Source organism: Balaenoptera ricei, chromosome 9 (assembly GCF_028023285.1).
Source record: "Balaenoptera ricei isolate mBalRic1 chromosome 9, mBalRic1.hap2, whole genome shotgun sequence".
Taxonomy (NCBI): domain Eukaryota; kingdom Metazoa; phylum Chordata; class Mammalia; order Artiodactyla; family Balaenopteridae; genus Balaenoptera; species Balaenoptera ricei.
Window position 1 is genome coordinate 59,756,800 of NC_082647.1, and position 12,813 is coordinate 59,769,612.

The 12,813-nt window shown below is 39.6% G+C and overlaps 1 protein-coding gene across 2 annotated transcripts in view; it reads left to right on the forward strand.

The window, feature by feature from the left end:
• ASB4 (ankyrin repeat and SOCS box containing 4) overlaps nt 1–10,644 on the forward strand; it is a 118,518-nt gene extending 107,874 nt beyond the window's left edge. For both annotated transcript variants that reach the window (XM_059933882.1, XM_059933881.1), the window contains 2 exons: nt 7,318–7,431; nt 8,367–10,644. In XM_059933882.1, the coding sequence (XP_059789865.1) occupies nt 7,318–7,431; nt 8,367–8,555 (303 nt within the window). In that variant the 3' untranslated portion in view covers nt 8,556–10,644. The remainder of the gene's footprint in view (nt 1–7,317; nt 7,432–8,366) is intronic.
• Nucleotides 10,645–12,813: the final 2,169 nt, after the last annotated feature.

A 12,813-nucleotide genomic window follows, 5' to 3' on the forward strand; every position in this document is an offset into this window, starting at 1 on the left:
ATCAATATAAAAGGGCAGAGGTAGCTTTAGATTTTCTCTGGTGAAGTGGCTTACAGTTGGCGCTTGTACTGGAAGGGTGGCAGGGAGACTTATCTTGAATCTGTTTTCTAATTTATGCTTTTAGGGGTCAGATGATGAGGGGAAGGGTCTTAAGGTCTCTCCAGTTGCCACCACTACCTTTTGTCCAATTGTTCTTCTAAGAAGGGAGAATAGAGACCCCAGAGACTCACAGAAGGTGAAGGTCATTGAGCATTTTCTGTTTCCCAGGTTTACAAAGAAGCAGAAGCTTCTGCCTTCTGGGTCCACCAGTCCTTCCTCATTTGATGGTCAAGGTTCCTGGGAGTCATCATAGAGTGATTATTTAGAGTTTGCTCTCTCTTAAGGGTCTCTTTTTGTTGTCACCTGGTGAAATAATTACTGAGGCCTGAAGAAGGCGTGATCAGCTGTCTTCGTTCTGGAAGCTAGGCTTGTCAGTTAAGAGAGCTGGGAGTGTCAGGCTAAAAGGAGCCTTTCCTGCTGTGAGAACCGTCTTCTGTCAGCAGAAAATTTGCTAGTCAGTGTCAGCAAAACCTAATGTGGCAGTGGGAGCTTTGGACTTTGTGCATCTAAAGACTGAAGGTTAAGAACTACTCAATTTTTTTTATCCTAATGAAAGGTTATCTCCAGGTGATATATGGGAGTGTGCCAGGTGCAAATTGAAGCACCAAATGTGTGAAGTTGGGCTCCTGAACTATGAATGAATTATATTCCTGTATACATAACTTAGTTTGAACTGTTTCTGAATAGGGGCTGGGAATAGGGTTGCCAAACAAAATACAGGATGCTCTATTAAATTTGAAATTCATCACTAATAAGTAATTTTTAGTATAAATATGTTCCATGCAATATTGGGGCCATACTTATACTAAAAATTATTTGTTGTCTGTCTGAAATTCGAATTTACCTGGTAACCTACATTATTATTACTTGCTAAACCTGGAAACCCTAGTTGAGGAGTAAGTAATGTGTTACAGGAGGAGAGTAACTTTTAGCAACATCTCCTCTGTGTACAAGGTTTTGGCAGGAAGGGGGAGGTAAGGAATACCTAGGGACAGATTACCTGTATTGGGTAGGTGGGCAATGTGTCTTTAAACATAACCAGTGTGGTTTGCATGAAGAGTGAGTGTAGCCCGGGAATTAATGCAGAGCAGAGGTCAGTTTTCTGAGTGGACACTTAAACCATGTGCAGAGCCTCATTACAAGCTTCTGACTTCCCCATGCTCTCTGTTTTCAAAATTCCAGTACAAGTATATTCTTGATTCAGGCCTTGGATTAATTTCAGCTGTCATCTCTGTCCTGGTAACTCTTAAATTTAAATTTTCATTTTGGATTACTCATCTGATTACCAGCATACTTTTCAACATGGCTCATCCTTCTAGAAAGAATGTATCTGGAGGTCTTTAGAGAAGGATGTGTATAGAGGTCTGATGGATGCTATTTTCATATTATTAACAACATTTTTGCATTAAAAAGGGAATTATTTTGAACTTTCAACAAAATCCAGCCTATAATTACTATAACGATTATAGTAAAGAGTGTTTCTTGTTCTAAGTATCTGTACAATAGGATCTGTGTCTTTAAACCATTCACTTCACTGGTCCTTACTTAAGGATTAAAATAAGATCATCAGAATATATTTGAAAGAGCACTAAACTCAGATGAAGACCTAAAACAATGCTTTCTCTTACTGTGTGCCTCTCTGGGTTTCAATTTCCTCATCTCCAAGTTAGGGGGATTAGATAATCCCTAGGGTCCTTTGCAACCCTAACAGTCTATGATGCTATTATGGTAGTTTATAAACTAGCGTTCAAAGCAATTAGTCAGCCTCAGGTTTTGTCTGTCTCTTTTGCATAGAGCTACATATCTGCCATCCTCATCCCAACTGCAGAGAAAAGAGCAGCCCCATTTGCCTCAATTTCCCAAGACCAAGGTCCTGGAAAAATTACCTGCCCACCTTGACAATCTTGTACCCATGGGGAAATCCTTCTAGTTATACTTTCCATATACTCAGAAGTGCTGACTCTTCAGAGGTCCCACAGCAATGGATGTCTAACTCCAGCCCACCTGCTTATCCCCTTAGGGATTACTCTTTATTTAAGTAGACCTGGCTGAAAAAGCCATTGTCAGCAGGTCAGCCTTGTGCACTGTACCCAGACTATGTATGTGAATGGATCGTCTCATTAAACAAGTATTTATGTTGTGCCCATTTGGACCTAGCCACTGGGCAGGATGGTTCTGATGCCTTCACTGGTTTGGAGCTTCAATATACACATTTAGTCTGCAATGGCTTATGATTGCACTTTTTAAATTCGGGGACAATTAAAAGGAGTTGTGTGCTAGAATTTGGCTCACAGTAGCTCACGAGAGCTGATTGTTAAATTATCAGGAATTTTGTGAGCTGATTGTTAAATGCAACGATGTTTAAAAATTAAGTCATATAAACCTACAACTAATAAAGTATACTAAAAACAAAGGTAATAAATATTCAAAACACACTACCTCCCAATTATTTTACTCTACGTATCTATGCTCCTGATATTATTTGCATATATTGGATCTATATGGTGGAAACACTATATAATGATGTTACTATACATCTCTTCCCCACCATACGTTCAGGGACCTCAAATAGGCCATGATGCAAGTGTTTACACCACAGAAATCAGCAAATGCTACCAATCAGACCTTAACTTATTGCTTTGTTGATATCTAGACTTCAGAAATTGATGGAGAGAATGTTACTAACGTAGATTAAACTTAAAAATTTGTAGTGTGTGGTGTCTGTAGCTCTTACATTGTGAATAGTGCAAAACATTGAGAAATATGCTTCCAATATTCAAAAAACTATTAAGCACTTCCACATAAAAGTCACTTATGTCATTGATGAGTGAGTGAATTTCCAATATATGTCTTCATTGTTTCACATTTGTGAAACAATTACTCCTTAATGTAATAAAAATATCAACCAACGTAAACATAGGAACTACATGCACTCTTCAGTTGCAGACACAGGTTGGCTATGAATACAACTCATATCTATACAAAATTGATATAAAAATCAGTGATAGCATTCTGAGAGTACCAACTGGCTATACAGAATAGGAAATAAATTATATTGGGTATTTTATTATTTGTAAATTGTGGGCTTCACATTCTTTATATTAGCAAAACTTATAATAAACTTAAAAACATATATACATAGTCTTTTTTTTTTTTTTTTTTTTTTACAAAATGCCTGTTGTTGAACATTTTCTAGTACACCATTGACTCAAACCTCTATTCAGTAGAGCCCCTTCTGGTTGCTCTATTTGTTGGGGCTGACACAGTCCTCAGGTGAGGCCATGCCTCCTAAGGCCAGGCCATATGATCATCTCAATAGATGCAGGAAAAGCTTTTGATAAAATTCAACATCCATTTATGGTAAAAACTCTCCAGAAATAGGGCATAGTGGGAACATACCACAACATAATAAAGGCCATGTACGGCAAACCCACAGCTAACATCATACTCAACAGTGAAAAGCTGAAAGCATTTCCTGTAAGATCAGGAACAAGAGAAGGATGCCCACTCTCACCATGTTTTAAAAAAATTAATTAATTTATTTATTTTTGGCTGTGTTGGGTCTTCGTTACTGTGAGCAGGCTTTCTCTAGCTGTGGCGAGCGGGGGCTACTCTTTGTTGCGGTGCGCGGGCTTCTCATTGTGGTGGCTTTTCTTGCTGCGGAGCATGGGCTCTAGGCACACAGGCTTCAGTAGTTGTGGCTGGTGGGCTCTAGAGCGCAGGCTCAGTAGTTGTAGCGCACGGGCTTAGTTGCTCCGCGGCATGTGGGCTCTTCCCAGACCAGGGCTCGAACCCGTGTCCCCTGCATTGGCAAGTGGCTTCTTAACCACTGCGCCACCAGGGAAGCCCTTCACCATTTTTATTCAACATATTTTTGACTTTTGGAGTCACACAGACCTGAGTTTGAATCCTATCTCTGTCATTTACTAGCTAAATACCCTTGAGTTTAAATTCTCTCACCCTTTGATTTTAAATCTGTAAAGTGGAGATAATTATAGGACTAACCTCATAGGTTGTCTGAAGACTTAGCAAGCTAAACATGCAAAGATTTAACATAGGCCCTGGCACATGGTAAGTCCTCAAAAAATGGTAGCTGTAATTTTTTTCCTTCATCCTCTCTCCTGCCTATTAGGATGCATCAAGCTTCAGACCATGGTTCTCTACCTTTTCCGTTTATATCCATTTAGAGTATGATTGACCCTAACCAGCACATTCCTTGATGATGCACAAATCTCCCTCTCCATCTTGACCTTATCATTAGAGCACCTATCATGCACATTTTTAACTGACATTAGGACATAACATAGGAAATATCCTCCTGCTCATTATCTGACCATCCTCAAATTAGTATGCCCTTCCTATTTCCTCATTTCCATCGGTGGTACCCCTATTTGTACTTGATCTTAGGCTTCAAAGTTGCAGTCTTCACTCCCTATATCTGATTAGTCATTAAACCCTACTTATTCTTTCTCGCAGCTTCAGTTCTCGTGACTAATGGTGAAGCTAGCTGAGAAGCCATTTGGTGCACTCCCATTCAGCCTCCTCAGGCCTCTCTGCCCTTGATATCCTTGTTTTTCCCTTTGTGCTTTTGCTCATGGTGCTCAAGGGACACTGATGATCTTTTAAGTCAGCCTCTTATTATTTACTGAATTATATTGCTCTTGAACTCTGAAATACCTCTGTCTTTTTTCTTCAACTAGGTTGTAAATTCCTTGAAGAAAAAAGCAGGGCATAAACTCAGAATTACTGTCACAGTGCTAAACACAGTGCTCAATAAAGGTTTCCCAATGGAATGAATTGATTGAATATAACCCTTTCTTATTAAGAATACATAATAGCTTTCTATTGCCTATTAAGTCAATCCCAAGCTCTTCAGACTGGCCTTCCAGGTGTACTGTCAGCTGACTCCATCTTACCTGCTCTTAACTTTAGTTCTTTCCTGACATGGGCCCTTCTTTCAGGTGACCTTGGTATACACACACACACACACACACACACACACACACACACACACACAACTGGGCATTAAAATACTCATCCTTCTGTCTCAGTTTTTCCTGAAGTCCCAAGACATTGGGTACTTACCACCTCACATTGAAAAATGCAATGCTAGACCACCTATGAAGGACTTGTAAAGGAGGTGAGGAAAACCAGTTTTGTGACTTTTTGCCCAATACCAACAGGTGGAGGTTGGAGGTTGAGAAGGACCAGGAAATTAGGAAGAAAATTTCTTTGGAAAAAGTTGTGTAAGTGTGGAGGCATGCCTCCTTTCTAGTGGTAGGCATACTGGTTTATTATAACGGATAAAACTCAGGAATAGACAATTAAAAGAGATGCATAGGGCGAGGCATGGGGGGGTGCACAGAGCTTCCATGCCCTTTCAGAGCATGTCACCCTCCTAGTACTTTAATGAGCTCACCCACCTAGAAGCTGCCCAAACCCCATCTTTTAGGGACTTTCATTATGTAGATATGACTAATGAAATCATTGGCCATTGGTGTTTGAACTCAAACTCCAACCCTGGATGTTGGAGTTTGAGTTCAATCAAACTCTTTCTCTGGAGGTAGGAGGCAAGGTGTGTAAAAGTTCCAATCCTCTAATGAAGGATTGGTCTTTCCAGTAACCAGTCCACCTCTTGAAGCTCTCTAGGAACCCCACTAAGACTCACTTCATTAGCATAATTGAAATGGTGGAAAGGAGCTCTTTGTCCAGAACCAGAGGCAAAGACCAAACATGTATTTCCTATTATACCACACCCACAAATACCTCCTTTCCAACTGCAGCTTGAAACAAGCCTAGGCTATGGGAGAGGAGAAACTTTTAAATAAAATTTGGAGTTTCAATTATTCAACTAAGATGGACATTTTTATTACTGAAATGACATTTTTCTCCTATCTAGAGTGACCAGAGTACTTTTTATTATTAAAAATTAAGTAGAAACAGGTGTGAGTCCTGCCTGAGGTATCATGCCAGGAGTGGAGAAGGGTTCCAGGCAGTGGGTTTGTGTGAGCAGGAGAAAGCGATAATGAAGCTGTGTTTTTGTTTTACCCTTTGAAGTACCTCTCTTTCAACACAACTGTTACATTTGCTGATGCTGCACATGTAGACAGGCCTATAAGTGGATGCAGGCAGGCACACAACACACACACACACACACACACACACACACACGCACCTTTCTACCATTTAGGATCTACAGTTGAACTCATCTCCTCCAAGAAATCATTCCTGGTTAGCGCCACTCACAGAGCTCTCCCTCTTGCAATTTTCTATAATTCCTCTTTTTCAAACCCTATAATCTAATACTTATGTATGTGAATCAACCGTACATCTCCATTGATCTTCTCTTGTTTCATTTACGTGTTTTTGCTTCTCATTCTTATAGTAAGCCTCTCAACAGAAACCAGTGTGTTTTACTTTGGGGTATGTCTCATATATTCCTCCATTGTCACTTAATAAAGGCTGCATGATTGATTAATCAGATACGTCCAAATTTCATGGTAACATCAAAGGTTGGCTAAATATCCAGTTTAGTCTAAAACCTAAAGCTAAATCTTTCTGCCTCCTGATGGAAATGCTGGCCACCTCGACTCGGCTTTCCAGTTTTTTTTGGCTGGTCAATGAACTGTTGAACAGAGTGTGCTAATGAAATAACTAATCTTCATGTGATCTTTTATTGCTGATGAAGGTTAAAATGCCAGTGAGGGTGATTTGGTACGTGACATTAGTCCTCTTCAGGCACTGCACTGGGAAGACAGCTTTGGTTAACTTTCATGTTACTCTATAGTTTGTTTTACCTCATAGTCACCAGTAGGCTTGAGTTCTTGGATTACTAACATTCAGCTTTTTGCTAATAAAATTTTCTGTAGAACTAGGAGAATTTCCCAGACAGCTGGAAGTGTATTTTGAGACCAGCCTCTCTCAAAATTGCTTTTACGAGCAGGGGATGCATTTCATCAGGCCCCCACCCTCTTTGTTAGCACCTCTTTTTCACTTGCTCCTGGATGATGAAGGAAATTAGTCTTATGTTATTAATCCTCCCATCCACCATGGGGGCTGACAGTGTGTTTGAATACTCAAAGGCATGAGACTTCTCAAAAGCATTTCAGGGCTCCAAAGAGGCTTATCGGTCCATGAAGTCTTGACGTCTCTGTGAGTGGAAAAGATGAATCATATATGTGCAGTGAACAAATGAAACTCTATGGTGTCTCTCTGCAGGTGATACAGGCTTGCCATTCTTATCCCAAAGCAATCGAAGTTGTCGTCAATGCCTATGAACATATCAGGTGGAACGTAAAGTGGAAAAGAGCTATCCCTGATGATGACTTGGAGGTAAAGCATCAATTCACTTCCTGTGGGTTTTGCTCTAAAGTACTTCCATACTGCAATGGAAGTGCAGGAAATTCTAATTCAAAAAATGGGTTTTGAGAATGCTTTTAAGAATTTGAGGATGCCACTCAAATACAACAAGACAAAGGGTTATAAAATGCAGGTGTGAGAATAAATAAATAAATAAATAAGTAAGTAAGTAAGTAGTGCTTAGGAACATCTTGGGAGTTTCTCCATCTAAGGGCAAGTTGAACAGTTATATAAAGGTGACAGTTTTACTTTCTTCCCATCAATTTAGATGAATTTAATAATAATAAGAAGAAGAATATTTGGGATTGCTCCTATAGCATTTTTATCAGAAGATTAAATTGTTTTGTGTAGATTATGTAACTCACTTTAAAAAATTGCCTTATTATTATAGATGAATTAATATTAATAATTATATAGATTAATTAATTATATAGATTATTTCATTCACTTTTAAATAACCTGAAGTCTGTAATAGGCAGGTAACAGAGCATTAACAGCTTTGTGATGAGTCATGCAGAAAGCCACTGGCAAAGCTGAGTCGTCAGGCTACCTATGGGCTTTGCTGCCTTTGTGAACCAGCGCTTCCACCTAGCCTCATATCCTTGGTTTTAGCTGTCACAGGCTGTCCCCAGCACGGGAGAGATGTTGGGCACAGAGTACAGAGCTCACGGCCTAGAGGCTAATGGCTTAGGTGCAATCGTATTCTGCTACTTATTAGCTATCTTAGCTTTAAAAAGTTACTTAGCCTGCCTTAGCTTCATTATTCATGTTTAATTTTGCCTCCCCATCAGAGACCGTGGAAAGCTGCCATCATGTATAAAGTAGGGATTAAACACATCACTATTGATTTCTATTGATGTAAACTTTGAGGCTTTTCTGACTTTAACATGTCTTGCCTTCCTTTTCAGAGATACTGGGATTTTTACCACTCTCTCTTCACTGTGTGCAGTAACTCTCCAAGGACTCTCATGCATTTATCAAGATGTGCCATTCGAAGAACGTTACACAGCAGATGTCACAGAGTAATTCCTTTGCTTTCCCTCCCATTGTCATTGAAAAAGTACTTGCTTTTAGAGCCAGAGGGAATCATTTATTAAGCCTTATGAGACAGAAGATCCCAATCCTAGATGTTTAAGTGGACTCGCTGAGTAGACACAGTTTGCATAAATAAAATGGTACTTGGGTTGATTATAACACTTCAGGGATTTAAAAACACTTTACAAACACTATGTCATTAATCCTAGAGTATCACCGTTAAGGGAAATAAACAAGAGGTAAAGTTAAGGTAGTCTCAAAAACAAGAGCGTATCCAGAAGGTCCTGACATAACAATAATAATTAGTATGTATAGTGCTCTTACTTGGTGCCTGCTATAATTTTGTAAGATTTTTCATATGTTATCTCATTTGAAATGGGACCCAGGTTTTCTTACAACCAATTTCATTCTCTCCCTTATCAGTAATAAGTTTACGTTACCATTCAGTTGGCAAAATGCCAGGCTTTAGGATGGGCCTCTTAATCTTGGTGTCCTCCACCCACTCCCACTTAGCAGAAATTACTATGGCTAGTTCTGCAAACTCCTTTCCATATACTAAGCTCCTCAACTTACTTTTAGTGAAGAAAGCACGAGCATAGTCAAAACAAAGAAATCTTTGAGTCAAATTAGAAATGAAAAACAAAGATCAGTCCACTTGAAAGTCAAAATGGACATTTTAACACACTCTCATTGAACCAAAGACTGGAGATGCAAAGATGAGTCCAAAGGGAGGACTCCTGCCCTCCAGGATCTCACCATTTAGCAGAGGATCCGGACATATAAGCAGGGAACTGCAGTGTCAAATGTTAGGGGCAAGAGTAGAGGTGTAGATTCATTCTTAGTGCTTGCCTTTCAAAGTCATGTTTCTGACATGAAGTGTGGTTTTCTTTGAAGCATGATGATAAAGAGTGAAGGGATTGTGTGTAGTGGAGAGATCTCTGGCTGCTATGAGTGTAAATGTAAATGGATTCACTTTAAGTTTCCAGGCACATGTACTTATTTTTATTTTAGAATGATTTCGTGCATAGTGCTTTCCCAAACTCCCTGGGGAAAATATTGCACACTCAGTGGCTCCCATGTGTGTGTGACAAGTTTAGGAAAATGTGTGCAAGGAAACGTGCGAAGGGAAAGACTTAGGTTGATTACTTTGGTCTTTTTATGTAACAGACTGACATTTCAGAGCATTTTAGCTAGAAGATAAGGAGCACTTTGCTGGCGATGGCCAGCTGCGGAAAGCACATGGAAAGACTTTTTGAAAATGGTAAAAGTTTGAGAAACTTGGAAAGACTAGTGTGTTAATCAGGTTTGTTAGCAGTTTGCAGAAAGAGAAACGTAGATGATTAACCTCTGGACCTCATGGTCTATGAGGCCAACTTCGCTTCACTTTTTGTTCTTGCTAATCACTTTTAGATAAGCTCATTGACTCTTAGCATTGCCTTTTAGAGGTTACAGCAGAAGTAATTAAGCACAAACAAATCTATTTGCCAGTTATGAGCAGGGTTTTTTTGTTGTTGTTGTTGTTGTTGTTTGTGGTGTGTGTGTGGTTCTCCATCTTGTTTAACCTTAGATGCTTGAGTTTGGAGTAGAGATGATGTCAAATATTCCACTAGCTTGACACCTAGACTCTGCTTCGCATACTGGGATTTGCATATTCCTGGTGCCGTGTAGGAAAAATCATAAGTGGATACACTAATCTTTCTGAAGTATCAGTTCTACTCAGATATTTTGGGAGAAATATTTTGTACTAAAATAAGATCTGTATTATGGAATAGAATACTGTATTTGTATGAACTATTCATAGAAAATATGATCCTTCAAAAAACAGTTTGCTTGCAGCAAGTGGTGTTAGAACACATTCTAGAATGCCAGGCAGAGGTGCTGCCCTCCAGCTTCAGGAATATTCTGGCAGAAATATTTGTGATGCTGTGACTTAGGCAATAAAGTTGATGCTGAGGACAAAGGGAGAGGATGTTCCTTGCATGGGGAAGTAACGTATCTCAGTGGGCCTGCTGTGCTTAAACATTCTGTGTTAATCTAGCATATGATACAGGACTACTTGCTTTGAACGGTTTATTTGTGGATTTAAAGTTATTTCTCCTCATCTTTGAACTTTCATTTAGAGAACTTAAATAAAGCTCTTCTCTTTCCTTTCATCTTTGTGAGTTATTTGCCGATAAGACTTTTTCCTAGCTGACTTTTCAGCAGTTAGACTGAAGAACTCTACATGATTCATTGCTTTATTCAACATTGGGAAAGAAAAAGAGAATGAGGAAATGTGCCTGTAAATAAATAATACTTTCAAAAGAAAGTAAAGGGTAAACACAAATAAAACACAGGCTATTGCTATAGGAACAAGAGAGTTTTAATAATAATAAATTGTACTGAATCATACTCTTCCATCTGTCACCATCTCTGTCCTCCTGGGTTTCTAATTTCTTTTCATTCTCACCATTCAAGCAACCATGGGCAGGAGAAACAGAGGAAATTATATCCTCATGATACCATTGTTACTTTTTGTAAATAGTCACTTAATGACTGTAGGTTCCATGGGAAGAAGAATCTTTGATATGAGGGAAAGACCACCCATCCACTTTTCTCCTTTCTCAGGAGCTAGACACACTTGAGTTCTATTTTTTAATCACCTAGTGTTACATTGTCACTTTGTCCTTCCATCCTGAACCCAGCGGCTTCTAATAAAAAACACAGCAGTAAAAAGCTGATTGTAAGGATGAGAAAAGTAACAAACCATTTGCAGTGGCTTATCAATGTTGGAAAAAACAGCTGAGCCTTATATTTTTGTTACTCATCTGATTGTTTATGAAGAACTCTTGAAGTTTTAAACGGCACACTTTCAAAACTTTTTTGAAAAATCCAATTACTCACTTATTTTCTTTGAAACACAGACACCATAGCTAATATATGGAAGGAATTCATTGTCATTTCCTTTGGAGTATAAACAGATTCTTTACCATTAGATGTTAAGAATTTTGGCTCTGGTGCCTGTCTATCCGGGTTTATATCCTGACTCTCATCCTTATTTGACCCATTATCTAGAGAAAATGACATGCTTGCTCCATGCCTCAATTTCCTCATTTTGGGAATGATAATGGTACCTACTTCATAAAACTTTTATATGATTGTTTTGAGGTGCAGGGGAGGAAAAAGTTTTACTTGACTCTTTTAGGGTCCTTGGCTGGGTCGAAGACATTAACAGGAGGAAAGCATACAAATTTACTTAATATAAGTTTCACATGACATGGGAGCCGTCATAAGGAAATGAAGACCCTGAAGAAACAGACTTGAGTATGTTTATGCTAGGTTTGATGATGAGTGGACAGTTGTGTAGCAATATGATAGGTTAAGGAGTATGAGGTCAGTGTAGTAAACTGGGGGAAACTGGGACCTATTCGTTAGGATTCTTCTTGGTGTCCCTTTGTCTTAGAAGATAAGAATGCTCCTTTCCTCCAGATTTAGGGAGGGCACCTCCCACAGGAGGGTTTTATGATTTGTTTCAGGGAAGAAGGGGCAGGGATGGTCAGAGTGATCTTCCTGCTTCTGCTGTTTTCTTAAACTCCTTCAGCTTAAATTAGTCACTATGCCAAGGTGCTATCTATGGGAATAGTGTGTCTGGAGCCCCATCAGAGGGTTAAATTGTTAGTACATTAAAGCACACAGAACAGAGCATGACATTCAGTAAGCATGTTTTTTTTTTTTTTTTTTTTGTCTGTGTTGGGTCTTCGTTTCTATGCGAGGGCTTTCTCTAGTTGTGGCAAGCGGGGGCCACTCTTCATCGCGGTGCGTGAGCCTTTCACTGTCGCGGCCCCTCTTGTTGCGGGGCACAGGCTCCAGACGCGCAGGCTCAGTAGTTGTGGCTCACGGGCCTAGTTGCTCCGCGGCATGTGGGATCTTCCCAGACCAGGGCTCGAACCCGTGTCCCCTGCATTGGCAGGCAGATTCTCAACCACTGCGCCACCAGGGAAGCCCCCCCAGTAAGCGTTTTAATATTATTATTGCCTTTGTTATTGTCATAATCATTATTATTTAGGGAGAGCTTTCTATCAGTGAGTAATATTTTCTTAGAGTGAAGCTATAGCTGAAGGTGATGTGTGGTAGATTTCTGTTCCCTTTGGGAAATACTTTTTGAGCTTTTTCTATGTGCCAGGCACTTTGCTGGCTGCTGGGAATCAAAGGGGGAACAAGGCAAACCAGGTCCCTGACCTTCCTGGGCTTTTTTGAGGTGGAGGATGGAGACGGAAATAACATTGATGTGGAGGATTAGCAAAGAGGCAAACTGATTAATTTGTGAAACTTTGCCCTTTT